At 35.9% G+C, this 26,100-nt stretch overlaps 1 protein-coding gene across 1 annotated transcript in view; it reads left to right on the top strand.

Annotated features, from left to right (window-relative positions):
- Positions 1–26,100, top strand: part of BABAM2 (BRISC and BRCA1 A complex member 2) — a 161,225-nt gene that overhangs the window by 41,540 nt on the left and 93,585 nt on the right. The window contains exons 5-6 of the mRNA XM_054279124.1: positions 8,129–8,323; positions 12,090–12,164. Of these exons, the coding sequence (XP_054135099.1) occupies positions 8,129–8,323; positions 12,090–12,164 (270 nt within the window). The remainder of the gene's footprint in view (positions 1–8,128; positions 8,324–12,089; positions 12,165–26,100) is intronic.

Below are 26,100 nucleotides of genomic sequence, written 5' to 3'. Positions count from 1 at the left end.
GACAAGAAATGTTTGTGCATGTCAAGTCTTTAGGGGATTAATCAGATAGTATGCAGTTGTAGATTTTAAGGGTCTGATTATCTTCTAAGAGAGGTCTGTGGGAGAAACAAGCAGACTCTTTTAGGAACAGTGCACAACATAAAAATGTTCTCCTGGGCTCAGCTTCACAGATTCTGGATTTCCTGAGTACTCTTAACTTACCAAGATCAGCTGCCTCTACTTCTCCTTCAGCAGGAAATAGAAAAAAATTGTAGTAACCATTGGAAGCTGAGTTTACTCCTTTTTTGGGTGAATGGTACTTGAGCAGCAGTTTTGCATTTATTCTAGGTGAATGCAGAAGAGTGTTCTCCACGTATCAGATTTGCTGGGATCTGTTATAGAGCTGCTTTGTGTATTGCATCATTTATCAAGAAGCACACTGTGTAGCCAGTGGAAGAAAAAAGATAAAATAATTTCATGCACGATATAAGATGCTCTTCTGAAAGCAGAATTAATTTCTTATTATGTTGCTTTCCTGCTCTATATTTTCTTGAGAATTCAAGGCTCTTAGCTGTATGGGATTTCAGCTAAGTGTTTATGAGCTATTCTAATTCCTGTATCCAGTTTTCACAGCCTCTTGCCAAAAATAAAAATTAAAATAAATACTGACAATCCCAAGCTTTGCTTTGTCCAAACGTTTTTATCTGGTATTCATGGCAGCAGAGCACACAATTCTTTGGTTGTATTTGCAATGACAGAATTGCTCCAGAGTTGAACTGTTTTTATGAAATGTTAAGTTTTGATGTTGCTTGGGCCCAAAAATCATCATTTTAAGAAGATCACTCCAGAAAGTTGTTCCAGTGGTGCTTTGGGGGAGAGGGATATGAAGAACCTGTGAAAACAAGATGACAAGTAGATGGCATGTAGGTTTACAGTGATTGATTTGAAGCTGCAGCCTGTAGGATGTTTAAGTGCTGGCTGCTAAGATACTGAAGCCTTTGAAGTTGTTATAACACTCCAGCCCTGCAAATACTGTGAAAAATATCTGTTGATAGAAAGATGTGAGCATATGGTAGATAATTATCCTGTGCCTTTTTCTATGAGCAGTTTCCCTGTGGTGGCCTATGCAGAGTAGAGCAAAGCAGAGACTGAAACCAGATATGCCAGTTTCTAGGCTAATGCTGTAACCACTGGACCAGTATCTCGTCTGTAGTTATGTGGAGGATAAGTGCTGATATCACACTGTGATCTTTCTCATTTTGGGTAAAAAGTTATATTGGTACTGATTTTAAGCCACTGTAGGATGCAAGTTGTGTGCATGTGGTATGCAGAGATATAAACAAAATGCAAATCTGTACTTAACATTATTCTTTATGATAATTCTGGATGAAAGATGCTATAGAAATGCATTACCACTGTTACGGGCTTGGGAGGTTTTGTTTACTGACATTTTCTCATGAAAGTTAATTTCTTGCTTAGAAATATAGAAGTACACTAACTTAAAATAAGATCTTGCTGTTATTTCCTGTAGTATAGCCAGGAAAAACAGTTGCAATCTGTCTTCTTTAAAATCACATTCCTGGAAGATATTCTGGCAACCTGGGTATTTAAACACATTTCAAAGAAAAACAACTTCAAATCAATTAGAAATTGTTACCGTATTTCATTTCTGATAGTGCAGAATTATAGCTTGCTGCAGATACTGCTTGGAGTTATGAAATAAGCAATAACCTCTCAAGAATCCTATGAATTAGCAGCTTAATGGAACATGAGGCCCATTGTGCTGTGAAAAAAAAATGGGGAATAGGTAATCATGGCCACTGAGTAGTTTGCATAGGTTCTTGATTAACTTTTTTGGAAGGATAAAGGAAAGACTACAAAGCACAGAATGTTCCAGAACAAAATTTAAATGTGGTTTCTTTGCCAGAAGTTGAATAGTATGGAATCTTTGGAAAGCTAAACTCTGCATGTCTTTTCTAATAGGGCTGAGAAGTTACTTTGTTGGGGGTTTTTCACTTGCCTCACCTGTAAGATCTCACTAGAACTGATAGTGTCAGGGTGCAAATTTTCCTTGTCTCTTTTGGAAATCCAGTTGGTGTCGTTGCTACTCATTTAAATGAGTTACTGTTGAAATGGCTTAAATTGCACTCTGTGGGTGGCCTTATAACAGCTCTACTCTGCCTTTTATACCAACTTCAAGTGAATTCATTTTCTCAACTCTGGTCATGTTTGAGCATCAAGAAAACCTTTCCCTATCAAACTGTTTGCTTACTATGCAGCCAACTTTTGTCAGCAGTTAGGATCAGGAGCCAGGGAATTCACAAATTGAACGTGCAGCCCGACAAAATCTCTGGGGTTATACTTCTTAGTGAAAATCAATGCTCCTTGGTGAGATTGTTTAACTTAATATCTGGCAGATTGTCAGAAGAGATCTCCTAAATCGCATGGATTTCTCCAGTGTAGACTCAGTTTGATGGATGTCTATGGTCTGTTAATCTCTGTATAATAATTGAATACTATTTTTCCATTCCTATTGCCTCACAACATGAGCTAGAGGGCCAGCTTTGGTGAATATACATGCTATTGGTTAATCAAAGGTTTAGATAACTGTTTTCTGAAAGACCTTGTCCTGAAACTTTGTTCTATAATGAAAAAAGTCAGCCAGGAAAACTTCTGCCATGGAGCATTTAACTTCTTTATGTTGAATTGCTTGCTTATGGATAGGTAAATAGTTATTGGCCATCTTCTGTATGACAATAGCTACAGCTGTGTGGGCAGTGGTGCTTCTGGAGTCTAGTCTCTTATCAGATGGAAGTTCTCATTCCATTATTTTTTCTGCAGGCCATTTTGAATTTATTCCTGAAGATCATTTTTCATTCATTCCCTAACTGGAAAAATGGGGTTTACCCAGTTGTCACAGATTGACATTAGCAGGCTTTTGTGTCCACAAGAATATACCATCATCTTTGGATGCTACTGAACCTTCTGTACTTCTTAAGATGAGGCAACAATTGATCTTTTTAGAAGATGGAAGTTACACAAGTTGCAGTATGACAAAACCAAAAAAAAAGTGCTGAAATTAAAACCTGAAAGGTTTAAATTAAGATCTGATGCATATAGTTGCTCACAGTGTTAGTGGAGATCATGTCTAGACACATGCAAGCAGTGTTTAGGCAGAAGAGAATTGTTTATTTGAACCTTCATCTGTGTGCTCAGAAATGTCAGGTAAGTCCTTCAATGATACACTGAAAAAATGATAACATTAATGATGGTCCTAACCAGTGTGAGTTGTGCATGTAGGCCATCATGTGAGATCAGCACGAATGCAGGGTAGTTGCAGGTGCAGTTTGGGTTGATTCATGCTGGTATATTGTTGTACACTGGGCCACTTTCAATCTAACTGGCTAACTGTGGAGTAAATTAGGGAGTTTGCCCTGCAGAGTTAATTTAAAGATCTCTATTGGCAAACAAGGCAAGTGATTGTATCCAAGTCTGGATTTCTTTATTTTAAATGCATTAATGATTGTTCTGTTAAATTTTATTAACTCTCTGGAAATCTTGCAGAAATCTCATTTCAAATTAGACAGGATTTATTGAGTGAAATACATAACTCAGTCTGTCAATGCCCCAGTCACTGTGATAATTTTTTTCTCTATAAAATTCATTTTAGTCACAATTTTATAGCAAATTCAGGTGAAAAAAAAAATCTTTTCAGCATGCATGTGATTTTGGTAAAATGATAATGTATAGATTTGTGAGCAAGGCAGAAAATTGAGATAAGCCACAGAAAGCAATAAGTTGTTTTCTATATACATAATTGTCTTGTTATTTCTGTATTCCTCTTGGCTTCAGTGATCTGAGTTCTTATTCCCAGGATTTTTTTAAAGTTGTAACAACTAAACCTCATAATCTTGAAATTGCATCAGATTTTAATACTTATACAAGATTTGAGCTTTCAAGCAGAACTTGAAGCCATGAAACACAAACACCAGAAGCTCTGGTCTTCTAATGTTTTAAATCTTCTTAACTACAATCTCTTAAAAAGCGGGATTGGTTCAGCTGGAATGCACCCTTCAGGCAAACAATCAGAAAATGAAGCATACAGGTTACTACTGCTTTTGCTCTATGTTTAAGATTTTGATGATTTCCCAAGTCTAATAGTGGCAACAATACTGCATCACTAAATAAATTCTTATTTAGAAGGTCCTTTCCCTCTAAAGAAATTGTCAACTTACTGTTGCAAGGACACTACTTGCATCAAATAAAGTGACGAATTGTGTGTCCTCAGAAGACTCTGCCTAATGCTGAAATTGTAGAAATGTAGGCACTCTGAAAGGGATAAACTTGACAAATCGAACTCTGCCCTAGATTTAACAATGTATTTTACATTTACAACTACCTGTATTTTACAGGTAGTTGCTTATTTTATCTTTGATTTGAAAAACAGAAGGAAGATTTAGGAAGGTGCTGTTTGAAACTGAGAACTATATAGCACATATTTTGACATCCTGTTGAAATTGGATTAAAGTTGTTTAAAAGTGTTTTCAGGTGAATGAACCTAGTGCATAGGGCAAATAAGTTACACTAAGATATGCAAAAAGAAATTTCATACATAAATATGGCATTATATTTGGTAGAGTTTGTGTTAAAATTTATGAGTTTAGATCTTGTGGAAAGTACAGTCCTTCTGCAAAGTTAACAAAATGAATGGAAATGTAGGGGCCAAATAACATGCACTACAATAATATGATTCTAAAGCTAAAAATGTTTTATATAAATCAGAACTTGTGCTTCAGAAAATTTGTGTAGCCCTTGTATGTTTCTTCTTTCATCAGTGAGAATCCATTATAATTCTTGTATGTCCTGAGTGGGTGGTTGAATTGTTCTTCAGGTGGTTTGTTTTTATAACCAGTTTGTACTCTGAAATTTGAGTTGCTGAATGAGAGGTGTTTAGTAAGGATCCTACAGTCAAATCATTAATTTTAATTCCTGTAGCTTTAAGACAGTACAGAATAAATACTGTTTTGATGCAATGTTCTTGAATTCTTTGAAAAGAGCACTCCTTTAGCTCTGTGCTGCACAAATGACAATGGATTTCCTCTTGCTCTTTTTTTGTTCTGTAGTGTAACGTTATTTAAAAAACAAAAGGTTCAGTTGCATTTAGGTCAGTTATTAAAATACTGTTGGTCATTTCCTTTGACAGAACATTTCTATTGTGTTATACCAATGTCATTAGGAGGAAAGGTTATTCCCACTTGTCTGGCTGATATCAATACATACTGGCATATTACATCCTCTGGCTTTCTGGAAATGTTTTATTTGAGCAGCAGCTTGGGAACAGGAAATTTAAGGTTATATGCAGTCTGGTTTCAGGCTGCATGGTAGAAAATGTGTTTCCTAGAAGATGCTGTCTTACCTGACAGATTTTCTCTAATATGTTGTGGAATTGGATAAGCTTAAATAGGTTCAAGTTGCAGACAGATTTTTACCAGCTGTAGGTAGTAGACAAGGTAAAAACAAGGTTTTCAGTCACTCTGTAGTGTTTGAGGAACTTACATGATTTGCATTAGTGTATCACCAATTGACCAGTTCCTCTGGAATGTAGTTTACGTTTTAAGATTTTACAATATAATATTACCATTTTGTAAGTGTTCCTGTCTGGAAGGAGGAGAAAACAGTACTTTTACATCAAGCTGTGAACAAATGTGAAGTCTGTGACACGGTAGTAACTTTTAAAGGCATAGGTTCAAAAGTAGCATTTTAGCCATGCAGAGCAGCCCTTTTGACCAGAATCAGAGTGAGCAGGAAAATAGGAATACAGTTCAATCCTGTAGCTGTTCATGCATGTAAAACCCAGCATTACATACTTCCTGTTGCTTTCACTGACAAATTAGTCTGGTATATTTCAAGTGATGACGCTGAAAATCACAAGTTCATTTTGGTAAGATCTTAACATATATTACTTAAGTGAGAAAAAAGTATAAAGTTGTGGAAAGATAAACACTTGAAATATTGAGCCACCATACACATATACTGAAGTCTGTATAAAACTGTTCCACAGGAACATATTCAAAGTCATCAGAAATAATAAAAGTTATAACCCTTTCTAATGGAAATAACCATCTTAGTTAGAGATCAGGCTACAAGTAAATTTCATTGTAGAGATGAAGCGTGGTGCCTGATGAGTAACTGATTAAACTTTCTATCTGCTTTTGCAGGGTATCAGGGGTATCAGAAGATAAATTTTATACACAAAGTCATTTGTTTCTTTTCAGGCCAGGGCTGTGGAGTCTCACCTTGCTAAGATCCTGTTTCAGTCTGAGCTTTTTGTGAACCTCTTCATAAAGCTAAAACTAGCTGAGGTTGGAAGGAGCCTTTAGATAGAGATCATTAGCCCAGCTGCCCTGCCTGGGCAGCTCAGATAGATTCAGCTGTCCAGGTCCTTTCCAGTCAGGTTTTGCGTATCTCTAAGGACAGAGGTTCAACAACTTCTCTGTGGAACTCATTCACTTGTGTTTATTACTTGTATTTATTACTTTTGGCATTACACAAAATATGAATTTGTTTATGAAATACCTGCAACTTACAGAAAGAAGTAACATGGCATGTAACTACATTGAGTACAAATATGAATAAGTAATTTTATGAAGCTACTGTATTATATCATCACTTAGTTGTAAAATGCAGATATCTGTGCTAGTTCTGAGTTTCTTAATGTTAACTGTACAATTCATGCAATTTAAAATTCTGTTGCAGCTAGTTTGTCAAATATCTGTGTGATATACAGCCTTCTGGTACTTAAACGGGCCCTCAAGAGAGCTGGAAGGGGAGCTTTTATAACAGCATGGAGTGGTGGGAGAGAAGAGTAATGGTTTTAAATTGAATTAGGGTAAATTATAATAAGGTATAAGGAAGAAATTACTTACTGTGAGGGTGGTGAGGCACTGGAACAGGTTGCACTGAGAAGCTGCTGATACCCTGTCCTTGGAAGTGTCAAAGGCCAGCTTAGAAGGTGCTTTGAGCACCCTGGTCTAGTGGAAGGTGTCCCTCCCCTGAACTACATGATCTTCACGGGCCCTACCAACCCAAATCATTCCATGATTCTATGAAATGCAGATTGATTTTAATTTTACTCAAAGCTCACCAAAAGCCACATGGTTGTGTTAACATGCTCTGAGGTGGTATCAAGAAAACTGCTTGAAGATCCAAGTGCAAAGCATATGAGTACCTAAGTACATTCAATAAGGGCTCTTTCATGTCTTAACAGCATGGACTACAGGGTGAGTCCCCCTTTGCCTTTCGCATGGGTCCTTTTTTGGTCAGCTAGATGTAGGCATGTCACATTGGTCACATTAGGTGTGGTTTGTAACACCAAATACTTCCTGAATAAAACTTAACTGTGCACAGAAGACTGATCTAAGCCAATTATAGGAGTGGTAACATCACTACTGTGCTACTGACACAGTTATCTTAATTGTATTATCATTTTTATTTCTGTTAGCTATTTCTTGAAATACAGTGAACCTGTAATAAAAATTTCTGCCAGCATATTAAAGAGGCTTCTGTGTACAGATGACATTTGTGTTAAGGGGATGAGTCAAGGTAATTCAAGTGAAGAGGCAGTTAAAGTGAAATAAATCACAAGGTTGAGGCAAGAGAAGAGAACCAATTTGCTCTACCACTGATAATGTAGCCACTGCTTGAGATAATGAAGCAGAGCACTTTCTGTAGTTGGTGTTAATTTGCCCTATTCACTTGGTTGACTGCTTTTTGAATCAGTTACTGTGCAAGGTTGTACTTGTTTGTTGCCTATCAGTTTTAATTAAATTAAAACTTTTCCAGTTCTCAGATACAACTGTAATTTTCCTATAATTTTAGGAAAGAATAGAATGGTCATTTGGGCCTACATAAGCCTGGTACTAGCCCTTTTATCAGTTTTATAGTAAGTCTCCTATTTGTCAATAAGCTTCTGCTGTTTCACCTGGCTTTCTTCCAAAGCATGGTAGAACCTTTGTATTCTAATAATGTCATGTAGCTTTGTCAAAAATGTTCCACATGCATACGTACCTCCGGTATCAGTATGGAAGGGGGATTGCTTGTCTTTTATTGGTGTCAACAATTTTGGGTTTTGTTCTTTTCTAATCAACAGAATTTAGCTTCCTGGAATCCTTCAAACCCTGAATGCTTGCTGCTTGTTGTGAAAGAGCTTGTGCAGCAGTATCATCAATTTCAGTGCAGCCGATTACGGGAGAGTTCTCGTCTCATGTTTGAGTATCAGACTTTACTTGAAGAGCCTCAGTATGGAGAAAACATGGAAATCTATGCTGGCAAAAAAAACAACTGGGTAAGCTCTTATTACATCTGAAATGCTTTTAACAAATACAACTCCTTCTTGGGAAAATGTAAGTTCTTCCTGTGCATCTCCATGCTTGATGTTTCTGATGGAGAAAGCTATTTGACTTCAGCTGATTTTCTATATTCCTTGTTTGGGATGTTGCTGTATTCCATTACGGTGGTTGAACCAGATGTCCAGGTGAGAACTGGTTTTGAACCTGGTGTTCATTCATCTGGCTTATAGGTGAAAACTTTGAAACTGTTGAAAAGCCTGTGCTGTGTTTAGAGACCACAGTACAACATCAGTGTGGAAGTTTGAGTTCGCTTTGAAGATTTGAGAGGCAGAATAATCATGTTGGTATGACACCCTGCCAGCCTACCAGTCTGCTTAGGGGTAGGGTGCATTAGGGTGTGTTTCCACATTGGGTTTGAGTTGGTTTAATTGGTAGCTGCAGCTGCCAGTATGTCTCTTGCACTTGTCTAAGCCGAGATGAGTTGTTCTGGGAGAGGAGAGGAAAAACTAACCCAAGTAATTTTCTGCAAGAGGAGGCAAGATGGGCTAGAGCAGTGACTTTGTAGGGCCGTGCTTTCATAGGACAGTCAGACATTAAACTGGCTTATCTGCTTCCTGAAGTTATATCCCATGTTCCCACATGGGAAATGTGCCATTCTATATAGAAACACTGTGTATAGATCTCTAAGGTGTGGCCATTGGCAATGCAGGCATTTTGGTTACTGTGTGAATGGATGTTTTTTAAAAATTGATCTCTGCCACAGAGTAAGCTTTGCAAAAAATCGAGTTTTTTCTGCTGGTAATATATTTTTCTTGGGAAGTTTGGAGTAAGATATGTCAGGAAATATCTAATGGTATTTATAAAGGACTTGTTCCCCCCTTGCTTTCAGAAATGGCATACTCTTAAGATAAACTGGCCTTCAGAAGCTGTATCTTCTGAAACAGGTGCAGTCTGAAAATTGATGAAATTTCATCACTCCTATTATCAAGGCTAGAATTCAACTTTGTATCACTTCAATCATCCTTAAGTTACAGGTGATTCAAGGATGTTTACAACTCACACATTAATCTGTTTTTTTTTTTTTCCTTAGGCAAGTCATCTAGGCTTTTTTATTTGAACCTAGTTTAATTTTCTTCATCAAAGAAATTCAGACTTCTTTAATGTTTATAGATCAGAATATTTGATTGAAATTAACTTATTCACAGATGTTATTGTCCATAGCTTGCATCCCAAACAACTTGCTATATCTCTAAATTTCATCAGACTGGTTTATTGAAGTGCAGAAGACTTTCTGAACTGTACTGAAATTTTATCGAGTCTTTTCTCAATCTTTGGTGACTGAATAAAGAACTTTCTTTAATTTTAAATGCTTTTTTAATTAAAAACATTTCAATAAAATAAATACATTTTGAGTCAAATCCTTGTCATATAGCAGAGCTATAGATTTTTCTATAGCATGTACTGTTTTCCAAGTCTTTATTCTCTGTCAAGAAGACTCCTGAGAGTTTTGAAGATTCTGTAAACTTCTCATATATGACAGAGGCTTGTTTACTAGTGTCCTAAAACAAAACTGTGGAACTACCTTGTGTAGTTCTCTTTACTATCCTTTACAACTTCTTGTTTTGTTAGCCTTAAGGATCAGCAAAATAGGACTGTTTTTCCAGAAAGCAGGAGGCAAATGGCCTTTTATCTTCTCTGCCTAGAAGTCATTGAAATTCATGTTGCTGCTGTCTTTCAGGAAACAATAGTAGTTCAGCAGATTTCTGAAATAATAAAGTATGAGCCTTGTACAGTGTTATGAAAGCAATCATCTTAGGTGCATGAGTTAAAAATACTTTAAAGAGAATACCTGAATTCAGCACTCTGACCCAGAATGGAACAGAAATTTGCTCTTATAATACCTTTGTTCCACTGCTTCCAGTTTCGTAAAGTGCAGGTCTCCAAGATATATGATAAATCAACAAACTACTATTTAACTAAGTGGCTTCTTGTTGGAGGAATACCAGCAGATGCAGGAGCCCATTAAATACCCAGTCCCTCAGGGCTGTGGCCAGAAATTCGTCTGTCTCGACCTGATGCCGGTATCCAGCTGGTTTGGGCCGGGGAGATGAGCACCATGGACAGGGGCTGCTCCCTGTCCAGCCAGAACACCTTTGGAAGAATTAGTTTGCAAAATAATCTTAATGGAATGCTATGAAAGATCTAGACTTTTTGGAGCAGCTGATGATCAGAGCAGCATTGATCAGAGGTCATTCATGTGCTCAGTGGCCATCCCAGTTCATCAGACTTGGTATTATACCAAAAATAATTTTCTGGATTTTATGGCAAACATTTTATGGCATTTTTTCAAAGTCCAGAGGAGAAGCACTGTCTGTAATATCCATTTCACTCTGGATAAGAAGTGAGGACCCTGACCATCATCACCTGTTAAACGTGTGCAAGAAGTTGTTGATTTTTCTGCATACATCAGTAATACAGCATCCGGAAGTTGGTACCTCTCCTCACAAGAGGTGTAATCAGGAAAGATTCCACAGCTGGACTTTAGTGTACACTCACTTTTTGTTGCATAGTGTTTCTATGAGTAATTTCTTTGCCTATCTTGTGTGACTACCAGTGACAAATTTTAAGGTCAATTCTTAGCTAGCTGGCATAAGGGTGAATTACAGCCCAATGTCACACAAATCCTTTTGGCAAATGATATAACTTGAAAGGTGCCGTTAGGAACATTTCAGTTCCATTCCAGATCTTGTTTTTTCTTGTTTAGTGACTTAAAGGTAGAATGAGGTATGTATAGTTCATGCCTGGTAGATTACCCAGAAACAGATTGGCACAGACGAATTGGTTAGCTTGTCTCAAATTATCCCAGTTTTTGTAATTAATTGCATAAAATCAATGTTTAACACTTTTTACTGCTAATTCAATGCACCTAACAAATATAGCTGCTGTGTGGCTACTATATTGAATTTAAAAAAATAGAGATAACGAAAAATTAACATGAAGGATATCAGGCAGGCATTTGTTTTTAAAAAACAGCTAACTTCATTGCTTTATAACCAGGTGGACAAAGTCTGGTTTTAAGGAAGTGTATGAAACAGAGAGGAAATCCTTTCCATTTCCTTCACATACCCTTTATACGTAAAAAAGAGCAATGTGTATGGGACACTTGGCACATTTTCAGTAAATGGTTGTCTAGGTGTTTAGAGTTCTGAAGACAAATTATTTTAAACCTTCTACTTGAACTCTTTTCCTCTAATTTTATTCAGATGACACTTTTGATATGTGCTCACCTTTCAAAACACAAATTCTTCTACATATATCTGCAGTATTTGTAAAGATGCCTCTGTTTTATCTATATGTTCTTATCAATTTGTCAGGCTTTTGGCTTTGCTTTCAGACTCTACAGGTCTTGCCAGACCTTTGTCCGGAAATGAGTACAGCCAAGATACATCTATATTTAGGGTGTAACAAAATATAGTCTGATTTTTTTGTCATGCACATTGTTTTAATCTACTTTTTGCTGTTGACTTACTGGCAATGAGGGTTAATGTTTTTTAAGGCGTTTTTTCACAGGCGTATGACACCTGTGAAATCTGTAATTTTTTTTTCCTCTCCAGTACTTCTATTCAGCAATTTTGTTTTAAATCTCAACCCTTCTCTCTGTTATGAGCTCTTACGCATTTTTCTGGATCGTATTTAATCTTCAGAATGTTTGTGGTTCTCTTTTAGCTACTAGGTCTCATTAGTGTTACATTTTTTCCACAGACTGGAGAATTCTCGGCTCGCTTCCTCTTGAAGTTGCCTGTCGATTTCAGCAATATTCCTACATACCTGCTTAAGGTAAAATAACTGTCTAAGTTGACAGTGTTTGTGAGAGAGTATGAATTATTGCAATCTCCTTAGTAATTATTTAGACTTTCCTGCCTTCCTGCTCTCCAAGAGTTTGAAAGTTAACCATTTCTAAAATCTAATTAGATCATGTTTTGGAAAGGTGATGTTGGACATGCTGTTGTTTTGTGTGCTACTTTAGTGGCATCTTCTATATGAGTCTGTGGAATTTCATGACATGTCTGTGAGTGTTGGAATTTTTAGTGAACAGTCTCAATTGTACCAGTAGTCTTGATAGTAGAAGCAGAAAAGCAAACTAAATATACCATTTCTTAACAGAGAATGAAAGCAAATTCTGGTTACTTGAACTGAAAGCTTCAGTGATTACATTATTTCATTGTTCACAATGCACAGAAATTTAACCAGATACTTTTGAATGTAGTACTATAGAGTGTTTTTGCGAATTGGGATAAAAAAGCATTTATTTCTTTGCTAAGAGGAGAAATAAAAACAGAAAAAGCAATTTGTGACAAACTACCACCATGGAAGAATTTGAAATTAGTGTTTTTACAGTATGGGGACAGTCTCTCTTTGAAGCAGCTACTGTGGAAGGCCATCATAAGGTCAATGTTACTATATTTAGAGAATGCAGTGAGATCTGGTTTTTCTGTCTATCATGACTGTCAGCATGAAGTGTCAGAACTTCCACTGCAGACAAGGTTTGAGCTAGTTGATGTTGCCAACACTCATCTTGCCTTTAAACCATGTGTCTGCCTTCTTTTAAATATTTGGAAAGAGGAACAGCTACTTAATCTTTAAAAACTAATGTGTTGAGATGAAATTGTCGGTTTGGATTCCATTACCTCCTCTTCGTCCTGTTGTTAGAACTGTCTTCAACTATTAAATCACAATTGCAAGTGTGAGTCTTCAGTGTTTCACCAAATAAGATGCCTCAAGCTACAAACCATGAAAGTAAAGGCAGGCACAGCTATAGTCTTGACTGAAATTTTTGGTTGCAGTTTGAGATTGGAACCCTACACTCTTTCTAGCTTCTGTAGATTTTCTGTTTGAATAATGAGCTACTTCTTGAAAGCATGCAGATACTTTCAGTAGCAGCTGCTGTCTTCCATTGGGCTTTTTCTTCTCACTTGATGGGAATGTTTCTGATCAGATGTAAGAAGGTTGGCTAAGGCCTTTTCTGGAAGTTTGGTGTTAAGCAGGGCACAGCAATAGTTCACCTAGACTGCAGGCTAGCTGTGATTTGCTTCTGAAAGACTCTGGAAAAAAAACTGAGAATGTATAGTGTGAACTGTGCTGTGTGCTCCTGCCAGAATTCCCAAGTGCTGTATTTCTCAGAATCAATTTTAAATGAGTCAAGAATTTCAGGACAAGTGCAGGAATGTTGAATAGCTGCAGTTGCAGGGCTGTCTTGTACCTCTGTGTTCAGTTTCTGGGAAACCTTGCGGGTTGGAAGGTGGCGTATGACTGATGTACCTGTCATCATGTAGGAACACTGTGACAGAACCTGCAGCTGTTTCTGAAGAGTAACATTTTAATGCATGACAGCATACTCCTCCTTACTGTAATTCCCAATCATGTTCACTAAGCATCTCCTCTAAACAAAGTTCATATAGTGTGGGTAAATCATTAGTGCTCCACAAGTCTTGTCCTGGAGCTTTGTTCATCCTGGGTACTGAGTGATTCATTAGTGTGAAGGAAAGCATGTGTTTATTTTGTATGCTTATGTAGTGTGAGGTGAAGAGACACACAGAGCAGGTAGCAGAATGAAAGTTTCCCAGTCTGCCTTTATTTTGATATTTCAGAAGTCTTAATGTCTTACCTTTGGGGTTTTAAAATTAATGTGGTTTTGTATGTTATAGCCTGGATTTTTACAGCAGCGGATCCTTCTTGATGGGCAATGTACTGGTGAAATCTTTCATTTTCTTGATTAGGCTTCTACAGTGCAAGCTGGCAAGTTAACTATCTGTAGTAGGACAGTGACATGTAGTCTGGCTGAGTAGCCACAGGAGAAGAAATATTGTTTTATTCCACAAGTATTTGTTGACAGTAGAAGAATGGTTTGATTTAGGCTCCAGCATGGGTTATGACAGAGTGTGCTTTGTAGCAGGCAGGATCTTATATACTCCTTGCTGCCTTCAACTTCCTGTATGTACCCTGAGCTAGATGAACATCATCTCTTGTGACAGCAAAATAGACAACATGAGAGCAGGTAGAATCAGGACTACTCTGTTATGATTTAAATAATTGTACTCTGACTACTCTGAATTAGTAAAGGAGCTATTAAACAAAAAAGAGATTTTTTTTTTTTTAAGTTGTCCATGTCTTTTTTTTTTTTGGATGAGATTTTTGACATAAATAGACCTCTAATATATTGCAATAAAATAGTTTATTTCCATCATGGCTGCCAGTTATGCTGGTTTCAGTGCTGCCTGCTGGGTTATGGTACATGATTGATAGAGCTTTTATTGATGCATTGGAAATAATTGTTAATACATTACCCTGAAAGGTGGAAGAGCAATCAGCAATTGAAGGCTGTTAGTGTATTAACAGCTTCATGTTTTACTGCAGAATTTAATGTGTATGAAATATGTTCTAGTCTGTAGCCAACCTTATAGTGTGCAGTAGCTTCTCTGTCATGATTTGGAAAGTTCAAACCTGTTGTGCTTTCTCTGACATTTTCTTTATGTTTAATTAAATACTACTTGCATTAAAATCTGGTGAAATATTAAAGACCATTATTTTTGCCTAACCAATCATTCCTAGTATCCCAGTGATTTCTTATGCTCTTTTGAAGTTTTTATGGGTTTCAGTAGGTAATATAATATATATTACATATAAATAATACTGCAAGTATGACAGTAAAACTTTGTATCATAAGGGAGTACTCAGGTTTGATGATGTAAGCTGTGAGATCAGTATGCAGTGTTACAAAATCTTTGGGGTTGTTGAGAATACACTCTGGAATCATAAGATGTTACTCTGTCAACTTCATACTGATTGTAGTGAGAGTACTTTACCTATAAAGAATAAAAGTTTGGAGGTGTAGCATCTGTTGGATTGTTACAGACTGGAGAGGCAAGTTTGCCAGGTTATTTCAAAAGTATTTGTGGCACGAAATTTAAAATTGGGTTCAAGTGTGTGTACATTTAAAGTAAAATATATGAGTATACTTAAAAGACTGAGGATAGTTTAAGGAGCAATGCCGAGTATACTGTTTCTTCCTTTGAATTCTAAAATTGTAGCAAAATGTGTACAGTTGTTCTAGTAAAATTTCTTCGGATTTTATTTAGTTGGAAACATAATACCTGTTATAATGCCTGCAGCAGATAAATCTCTCTTCATAACTTCTCTTGCCATATTCCTTTACATTTGAAAGAAAAGCGTCATTGTGTATTTTCTATGCTAAATAGCTCTTCCAAAAGAAATGTTGGCTTACACTTAAAAGCACGTTCATTATTTTTTCTTTTAGAAAGCTATACTTTAATGCAAAGGTTTTAATTGAATGTGGACCTTTGTATCCACTTTCAAATGGTTTTCTTATGCAAATTCATTTGATATAAGTGAAAATTTGTGATGAAACAGCCGCAGAATCAAGCTGATGGCTCAAACTACTGCAAAGTTTCTTGTGATAAATCTTTCATTAAGGTTCTCTTATTTGAAAAGAATGAGGCTTTGGCTCAAGAAAATCCTTGTATACTTTTCCTTTGCTTTTTTTTGCAGTTGGATTTTTAATCAGCATGTTCGTTTTGAATTAAATTCTTTTTGTTGGTTATAGTATTTTTCATTTTCTCTGCAGTATTTTATAAAGGGAGGTATTCACCATATATACTCATTTTAAGAGTCAGACTCTAATTTGCATTTTTGCCTCTTTACAGGTACTGTGTATGCCACAGTAATAAAATAGGTAATAGGCTCAACATCTAAAATACCTCTTTCAAATTCTTATAGAATTTTTTAGGTTAGAAAAGACTTCTAAGATCATGAAGTCCGACTATTAACCCACCACTGCCAAGTCCACTAATAACCCCATGCTCATCCCTAAATATCCCATCTACACATCAAATGAAGATTTGCAGAGGTGACTCCACCACTTCTCTGGGCAGCCAGTTCCAGTGCCTGATCACTCTTTCTGTGAAAAAATTTTTCCTGATATCAAATCTAAACCTCCTCTAGTGCAGCTTGAGGCCACTTCCTCTTCTCCTGTTACTGTTACCTGGGAAAAGAGGCTGACCCCCAGCTCATTACAACCTCCTTTCAGGTGTTTGTAGAGAGAGATAAAGGCCCTCCTTGAGCCTCAAATTGTCCAGCCTGAGCAACCCCAGATGCCTTGTCCGTCTTCACAGGCCTTGTGCTCCAGCTCCATTGCTCTTCTCTGGGTGGGTTCCAATGCCTCAATGTCCTTTTTGTAGTGACAGGCCCAGAACTGGACACAGCACCTGAGGTGTGACCTCGCCATGGTCACTGCCTGGCCACACTCTTGCTGATACAAGCCAGGATGCCATGGACCTTCTTGGCTGCCTAGGTGCATTTATTCTGTGTAGCTTTGTTTCTTTCTTGGTAGTTTTCCTCAAGTAGGGGCACATATGTAATCATAATGACAGATCATTAAAAACCTCCCGCTCAGTAACTTAAAAATTGTGCTTGTTTATGTGACTGTAATATGCTTGCACAGAATCAGTGCATTTCAGAGTGTGTTGCCAGTGATGCTGTTGAAAACAAGACATTTAGGTATTTCTCCTCTTATTTCCGTGGGGGTTTTCACTGTTTTGATTACGTAAGATGTTCCCTATTACACCACCTTCTTGAATGTATCTTTAAGGTACTCATTTCCTATGTGTATGTACCTGCTTGTTGTGCTCCAGTGAATAGCTAATACCAGGACAGATTTAGCTATGATGCTGTGACCAGCAGCCTTCCAATAATTTGTCAGTACTGAAGTGTAAAGGAAACACTCAATATAGACCTGTTTCTTTAGATGCTTTTTGTTTTTGTTTTTTTTTTGTGATGACCATTGTATTTAGTGCTGATCTTTTGGAACTGAAATAAATAACAGACGTTGTCTAGACGCATTGCCAGAGGCCAAACAGTTGTGTGTAACACTGTCAATGGAAGAGGTTTATCCTCAAGTTCAAATTGAAAGATAAGAACATATTTGTGTTTTTTTCCTTAGTCTGATTTCATCATTTGGATGTCTCTTAAAAGACTTCATTGCAACTTTTGTTTACAATGTAGACCAAATTCCAGGTACTGTGAAAAGACTGCAATACTTGTCTATGTTTGAGTAATTAACTGTAGTACAGAACAAACGAAAGTGTAATATGCAGGGTCAAATGAGATTTTTTTTCCAGGCCAATTTCTTTTCTGCTGTGCTTTAGCAGTTTGATTTCTTTGACAGCATTTTAGATTTGTGTTAAATTGCTGCAAATGCCAAAACACAAATGCACTTGTATAAAGTTCTAATGCTGTTTGAAAACCCTGAGCTAAATATTCTGAAAAAGAATAATATTTTATTTTGCTTTTAAGCTTCATTGATTTTGTTTGTAACTGACTAACTAAAACCTGGTGTGTAGTGTGTTGTGGTCACAAAAGTGTCAAGAATGATGTGGAGCTCAGATCTGACTTGATCTTTTTGCACTAGACTGTTTTAGTCTGTGCCAGGCAGCTGCCTCTCAAAAGAGTGTAGAATGTTAGGCAGCATATTCTATTTGACTACCTTCCAAAACATATTTATGTTGTATTGGATAGAATGATGGACCTGCATACTGTATGAAACTTCTCAGGTCTGTGGTGCTTGGTGTCATTTTGCCTCTTTTACCAATAGCAAACCTGGAAGTTTATAAGATTGACAGATAATCCTGAAATAAAATGTAGTCCTCATAGTTCACAATACTCTGACCATGCTTTACATAGGGATCTTTTAGGCTAATTTAGATTGATCTTAATATTATACTACTTAAGACTTTGTGAAGAGGCACAAAGTTAACTTCCTGAATTTCATTCCATAAAATATTCCTTATCTTGAGATGTATGCAAGCATTTGGAGCAAATAGTTTATATTTTAAAAGTAGATGACAGTATGATATTCAGTAGATTGATTACTATACCAGCGTTAACTTAAACAGAATAATGGATCATTAAAGATTGTCTGGGCTTCTTCTGTTAATAAAGGCAAACTTTATAACATACAATTATAATGAGCCGCTGAGATTTTAGATTAGAAATGGGTCTCTGCAAGTTAGTACTGGCAGTATTTGAAACAGTAGCATTTGTAGCAGCTGAAGACAGTAAATTGCACGATCTAAAGGCTGGGAAAATAAATGTAAGCTGTGTGTGCAGAAGACATTTATCAGTATAGATGTCATTGATGCTTGTCTCTTATAGAGTCTTTAATTTTAGCCTGGCCCAGTAATCTGCAGTTTATTTTTGCTGTCCACGTTTTCCATTGAAAATAACAACAAAGTACCAGTGAGGAAGTGCTCCTTTAGCTCGATGTGTTGGCCATTGTCAGAGTGGCAGCCCAGTGCCAGAAGCAGGCAAACTCCAGCCACTGGACCTTGCATGTTGGCTGAGGCCAAAAATAACATGGGGAGGGAAAAAAAATGTCGTTGTGTCATGAGGTGTTTCTGGTATTTTAAAAAGTTGTGAAATCAGAAAACTAGATATTTTTTTGGTGCTGAAATATTTTAAGTGTCTGGTTTTTCATGATAGCTTAAAAAACATAAGATCTGTCAGCTGGAAATGTTTGGGGATTTTGTTTTTTGTTTTTTTTTTTTCATTTTGCACGATACACTTGTCACTCTAGGTGAAAGTGTATAATATCTTTCATATTTCACTGTATTGTGCTTCTTGGCTGGTCATACCATTGTAGTCATATCACTGATCCTAACAGGGTTTCTCAGAATAGGTCACCTCTTGTTTTGTCACAGAATCTACTGATTTCTGGTATTGGAGAGCTAAGAGTAAAGTGATAACTGCTTTAGCTCAGTGAAGCTGCAGAAATACTTACAGACACTGTGATTTAATTAGTCATTCTTTCATGATTTTGTTCTTAATATCTTCTGCCCATAAACCAAGGGAAGCAAAGCTGCATAAAAGTGTACTTCATGACAAAAATGTGTTACATTTCAATTCTGGGGAAAAAAAATTCCCTCCATTCTCACTAAATATATTAGTACAGCTTTTCAGAACAAGATGAGTTGTTTGTAGCATCTAGTGACTAAAACCACATAAAATATGTTAGTGTCAGGAGCACCTTAAGCTCTGTATGCTGAAAGCCAAAAGCAATTTTTTAAAATCAGCATTTTCTGTAATTTATTGGAAGATTTTTTAATAAGATCTGTCAACTGGAACAGCTCATTCTGCACAGCTGATGATTTTTATAGGTTATGATCTTAATATGAATCATAGTCTCCAATCAACTGTATTTCTGATGACAGTTCTTTTATTTTTAAACATTTTATTTTTATAATGCAATAGTAAAAGAAAGAACCACCACATCTTCTGGTAAATCTTACAATATTCATCTCAATTTCTGTGAATTCCCCTCAAATTTGGTAGAACTACTAATTTGCTATTCAGAGGTGACTAGAGATAGGGGTATTTTCATTAATTTTCTTTTAAAAATTAAGAAAAATAAGTTTAAAAAAGCAGCTTTTGGGAGCCCTTTTGCATCTGGTGGGAAAGTTTATAGACATGTTATGTTGCGTGACTTGGTTCAGATTTACTGCCTTGTTAGGGCTTGTAATTTGTACTATTGCTTTACATTTGCATTTTATGTATTGCATAGGAAGAATGGAATTCAATAGCCATAAAAATAATTGCTGTTATTACATAATGATGGTGCTTGTTTTATCTGTCATGGTCCGCCCATACTGTGTAGAACAAGCAATATACAGTGGTCTTCAAGTGGGAAGTGGATCTTGGAAATACATATTTTAAAACTCTTGCATTTGTTCTACACTGCAGTTTCTTCTTGAAGAAAAAAATATTGAGAAGTTGTTGAGCATAGAATTTGAAGGTAGCAAGTAATCTGTAAAACTCATGAACCAGCAAATCTGTACTTGCAAATACACAAGTGCATAAAGCACGATGGTAGGATTTTCTGGAGGATTTTTCCGTGCTGAGCCCACAGCCCCTTTCAGTACCCCTAGGACTGGGTTTGTTTCTAAGGCTTCAGATCAGGGCTTAAATCCTACAGCACCTCATATATTGACATTTTAATGTAAATTTTGTTTATTAAAGTGCCAGTTGCTGCTACAAGGACTGGGTTGGTTTACTGTTCTGGGGTTCTTTTGTTCTAGCTTTCAGCCTTGTAGACTATGTCTTCTTAAGAAAGAATAGTATTAACATGAGTGTGCATCTGTGTGGTGATTTCATATGATTCTTAGTCATGCTTGGTTTGAATGCTGTGATTTGCATTGGTAACTTTTTTTTTTTCTGTTAAATATACAAAAATCCTTTCATGACTGCAGCCTTAAAAGAAGGTTTCATTTGTTTGGGTTTTTTAAAATATATGTCTGTAAAATAATCCTGTAGTGGCATGCTTAATACTACTCACTTTTACTTTGTTTCATGGGTTTAGAGGTTTAAGACAATAATAAAAAAAATAAAGCTTTAACATTGAAACAGTTACTCTCAGCAGTAAACATACTAAGGTTGACTGATCCATCACTTTTATTTTTGTCTCATTGATAGTGGCAATGTCGTTAATCATAATACCATAAAACATAAAGTAAAAACAAAAAAAAAAGGATGTTCTGCTGTTTTTGTTCCATGATATAAAAAAAAAAAACGCACAGCATTTTGTCTAGCTAAAAATGCACAGCTAACATTTTGTCCAATTGCTAGCTAATGTGCCATGTTCCTGTAAAGCTTTTAATTTCTATAGTGTCTTCTGTTTAAGAATGTGGTTGCTTGTTTACAGAAGGTGTATGTGTAGCCATTTTCTGTTTTAGAAGGAGACTTCAGATGAGAAGGCTAATGGAAAATCTGCCTTGTCCAGCAGCATCTCAGTGAGACAGTGAGAGAATAGCAAGTAAAACTTAGACTTCTTGAATCTCTGTTGCTGTTTTAACAGTTCAGGTGTTCATGCTAGAACTTGTATGTCTTTCATGTGCTGGGACCTGTAATCTTTGCAAGCAGCACATCCATGGGAGAGAAGGGGCACTGGGGAGGAGCATTAGTTTGGCCTCATTGGGTGCAATTAGGTGCACTCCTTAGGCCTTAGCAGGTTACAAGTGCATTAAAATTTGGGAAAAAATATGTCCATGAATTAAATGTTGGTTTTAAATTGCGTAATGAACTGTCTGGAGTGCACGTATAACACTTTAGTATACCCATATAATACCATAGGAAGTCCTTCTGGTGAAGGAAAATAGGGAGATAGAGTTAAACTGATAATGCTGTTCCATCTCTTGCCATATTTTGTCATTTTAATGACTTGCTTTTGTAGCTGTCTTAAGTAATACACTACTGAAATATATATGCTTTTAATATATTGGAATGTGTTTATATATTTGGAGATATCAGATATTCTCTGTTTTACTGTAACATCTTTTCTGGTGTAGAAAAATGTTAGACAAATATGACTGATGTCTTGACTAAAACTGATGACTGACTGATGGTATGTAAAAAATCAGTGATTCATTTGCAACACCCTCAGGACAATGTGTTGGTTAACAAAGAATAAACACGCTTATTCCAAATTATTATTCTCATTGTTTAGCATTTATAATGTGTGTCCTAGATAAAATCATTAATTCTATCTCATTTCACCTAGACTCATTACTTTTTCTAAGTAATAAATCTTATTTAATTTTCATTTTACTATTGTTAAGTGATTAGATAATCTCTTGAAATATAGGTCAAGTTATACCCACGTTCCTATTTTGACATACATTTAGGTATTGTTGCTTTTTCTCCCTACATAGATTAGATGAAATTAGTGACTGATCATCTTGCAAGTTCTAATTTAATATATTGTTCACAGGAGTTGTGACACATGATAAAAAACATCTGTGTTTCAGACAGGACTTGAAACATGATCTAGGTATATGCAAATTCAGAGTGGAATTCTGAGCTGTGAGTAGAGGGCTTGTCCAAGGCTTTAACCAGAGCAGTGTTCTTCCTCTCCCCTCTCTTCCTATAACCTTTACAGCTCATCGCAGTTAAAATTAGCAGACATTTAAGTTTGGTTCATTTTGACACATTTTTCTTAAAGGAAAAACAAGCCATACCTGTCAGCAGAAGGAGTTGTGTGACTTCAGAGTTGCTGGAGATTTTTCTCCTAGGCCATTGTTCACTATTATGGGTTGTTACTGTTGTGCCACTATAACATTCTTTAGTATTCTTGAGTGTCTTAAGGTGATTTTGGATACCTCTTCACATTTGGACAATAACTGTATCTCTGAAGATACTGAGAATTTCAATTATACCTTCTTTCTAAAGTTCACAGAATTGAGCTGTGTTCTGCATGAAAGAAAAGCACTGCAACTGTTTAACTTAAAAAAAAATATTGAAAAGCAAATAAATGGCAGAACAGAGACCAAAGTTCATGCAGTCTGACTTGCAGTCTGTATGAGAAATATTTAAACTAAAATACAATTTTAATTTTATATTCTTAAGACTGTGTTTAATCTTTGTTTACAAATGGAACACTTACCTTTCTAGGTAGAATGTAGTTCTTTGTGTATCCATTTCATTTTATGCATATCATTTATTTTGACAATGTCAATAAAAGGCTGTTAAAATGGCGGTAATTTCTGAGCTTTGTTTTGTATAATTAACATTGACTGCACTAGAGCTACTGAACAGAAGAGCAGTTTCTCTTGTGTTAATATTCTTTTTTACATGGCGACTCAAACTCTCTTTTCAAGTTTTGGGGTTTTTTTAATGTAAAATCAGAAATTGTTGAAACTTTATTTCAAGATGTTTAAATTATAGGTGGATATTACTTCTTTGGTGGAAATAGAAGACTGAGGTGTTAATAATACAGTGTTTTAGGGACTGAGTGCTTTATGAGCTCTCCTAAAACAAAAGAAATGTTGGAATGAAATTACCAGAGAGATTCTCTTGATGCAATAGCAAATGTTTCATAAGAAGCTGTGAAACTGAATTTGTAATAAACAAGACTGGCGTTTACGACTGTGTTCTTGCAGCATCAGTTTTACTGTATGGCAGCAACTTAATAGCAAAAATATTCTCTGTATTTTTTGTTGTTGTTTTCCACATGTTGCCAATTCCTTCTTGAAAAGATGTGTGATCAAACTGCAGGCCCGTTTACAGGCCTTCAGGCAATGATGGTATCACATTTAGGAGACTATACCTATTAAAGCAACTTGGAGGCATATATTATTTCTCTGACTCATGTGAGGCAGCATTGCATTATGCAGAATTACGTTCCCTTGCCTTCTTTATTTATGGATTTTGTGAATATAACTGAATAAACTTATTCCTCCTGGAAAAATGGTGTAGAAAGTTATATGCCACTGATACAGAAATGTTATCACTGTTACAAGAAGGTGAATAACTGTGTATGAATAAGAATTATGTTAATATAGTCCTTCAAGACTAAATATAACAGACGATACAGCACAAAGAGATAATTTAATAGAAAAGAACTGAGAGTCATTCAAAGCCAATTAAGAAGCAGAGATCCATATAAGATGGGAAAAATTGCAGTCTCATAGGCTTGGAAGGACGCATTCCCAGGAAACTTGGAAAATTGTAATAGTGATCTGTATAAGTGGGATTTGAAAAAAGAAATTTAATTAATTTTGCAATGCTCTTTATCACGACAGAAAGTGAGTGTGCTTAGCAGGACACCTCTTCTAGAGCAATTTTTTGGCACATACAGATGTAGGTTTTAAGTAAAATCACCATGTTTGTGAGCAGTAGAAGTAGTGAAGCTTCATTTCATGAAGGTTTAATCCCTCATCTTTTTGAATCACTGCACTATGCTGTTACTGTTCTCCCATGTGTCCTATGTAGGATTTTTTCAAGTTAAAAGATGAGAAGTGTTTTCACTGTTTGGCCCTCCTTTTGCTGCCTTTCATAGCAAACTGAATTGATCTGTGGCAGTATTTGGTGGAATACCTGTTGTGTCTCTTCTCTACCTGACTGCTGTTCTTCATAAGAGCTTTTATGAACTTAATTATCTTTTGAGACTAAGAACAGGTCAGGGTGAAGAGAGTGGGGAGGCATCTGAAAATAGTGGTTACATATGCACTGAATCTGAAACTAAATTAAAAGGAAGAAAAATTATTACAGTATGTCTACACTAGAATGAAAAACTTGATGATATTCAAAATTCTTTCATCATCTAACAAGCTTTAGAACAACTTGGATCAAGTGGGATGAATGCACAAGTAGAATATTTACACTTGCTTAGCACCCAGGCATTCAGTTAAATTTGTTTGTAAACTCCTGCCTGCAGTTTAATAATCTATCAGTGTAATTTAAATCAATTTGGGAATGCCCATCTAAGAGATTATACAGTTTAAATCTTTAGTCAAATGATCCATTTGGGAACATTTATGGTAGATCATGGTGCAGCTGATTTTCTTCTTCACCAAGTCAATCATCACTGTTACTGTGAAGGAAAACTCTCCTTTAATGTAAACTAAAAGAATCAATAATAAGTTTTCGGTATGAAGACTATTAATTGCTCATTGACTATGCAAAAGCTATTTTGGAGTTGGACAGAAAAAACAAGATTCTGAATTTGTAGAGAAAGATGAATAATCTCTGCATTACCATATTAAGGCAATTTCGGAACATACTTTCAATTAAGATATTTGCAGCTGTACAAAACATTGGTGTTTTTTGAATCACAGAGAAAGACTGGAAACAAGTCTTATCTCTTTATCTTTGTGTTCTAATTTTGTATTCTTTGAAAAATACAATGAAAAAGATTCTTCTTAAGATTAATATTTTGGAAGCTTACTACATGTAAACTTTTGAAAACACTATTTTGAAACTTTTACGGTATTGTCTCCAGATATTTATTTATTTCTCTTGTGCATAAGGATATTCAGATCTTTGCAAAACTATTACACAGAAAACAAAGTATTTGCAAATGCTCACTTTATCACTTCATGTAATTTATTAGTTCAGGACTGTTTCTTTTTTTTTTTTTTTTCTTTTTTTAATGCAGTCATTAATTACAATCCAGCTTCAAACACACTGAAAGCTAGGCAGATATGGAGCCAAGCATGTATTAATGCTGATTGAGAAGGAAATATTCAAAAATTGACAAAAATACCTTGACAGTGTCCTGTTAAGTAACCATCTACAAATATATTAATTCCATTATTTTAATGGACTCCTTTCTTGATTAATCAATGGCCTTATTCTCTTAAGCATATCTGTCAGGACATGTCTTCCTAACAAATCTGTTCAGCCTGGAGCATGTAAAGCATCATCCTCATCTTCAAACTGTGTTAAGTCAAGAAAGTGTTGTGGTAATGTGGGCATTGCTTGTCCAAGAACATTAAGAACCTTGGTCAGGATCTTTTTAACCATAAAAGGATGTCTGTTATGCTTTCTTGTTTGGTATAAGTTGGAAGGGAGTGAAAAAAAATACAGAAGGAATTTTTATTGCAGAGAAGTATTTCCCTCCAAATAGCACATGAAGGAATACTGTGTCTGGAAAAAAAATTTTGTTGGCAGGGGAAGAAGTAGTCTGATAAATGTTGCTGATAAATGTTTTAGCTTTAAATGACTGTTGGATTTAAAACTCAAAGTTTTATACCATCAGAAACATAAAAAGTTAATTTTTAGACAACTACTTTTTTTTTTTTTTCTATTTGTCTAAATAGAAATATCCTTTTCTGGATACTAGGCCTGATTTGTTTTATCTTTTTTCCCACCATAGTTAGAGACTGTTATCAATTGCATTTGTTTAGAAGCTTGCCTGCAAAATGAAGAA

Source organism: Melozone crissalis, unplaced genomic scaffold (genome assembly GCF_028551555.1).
Source record: "Melozone crissalis strain CALT ecotype California unplaced genomic scaffold, PUWL_Pcris_2 ptg000027l_1, whole genome shotgun sequence".
Lineage (NCBI taxonomy): Eukaryota > Metazoa > Chordata > Aves > Passeriformes > Passerellidae > Melozone > Melozone crissalis.
Note: the sequence above shows the minus strand (reverse complement) of the source record. Positions and strands in the feature narration are given on the sequence as shown.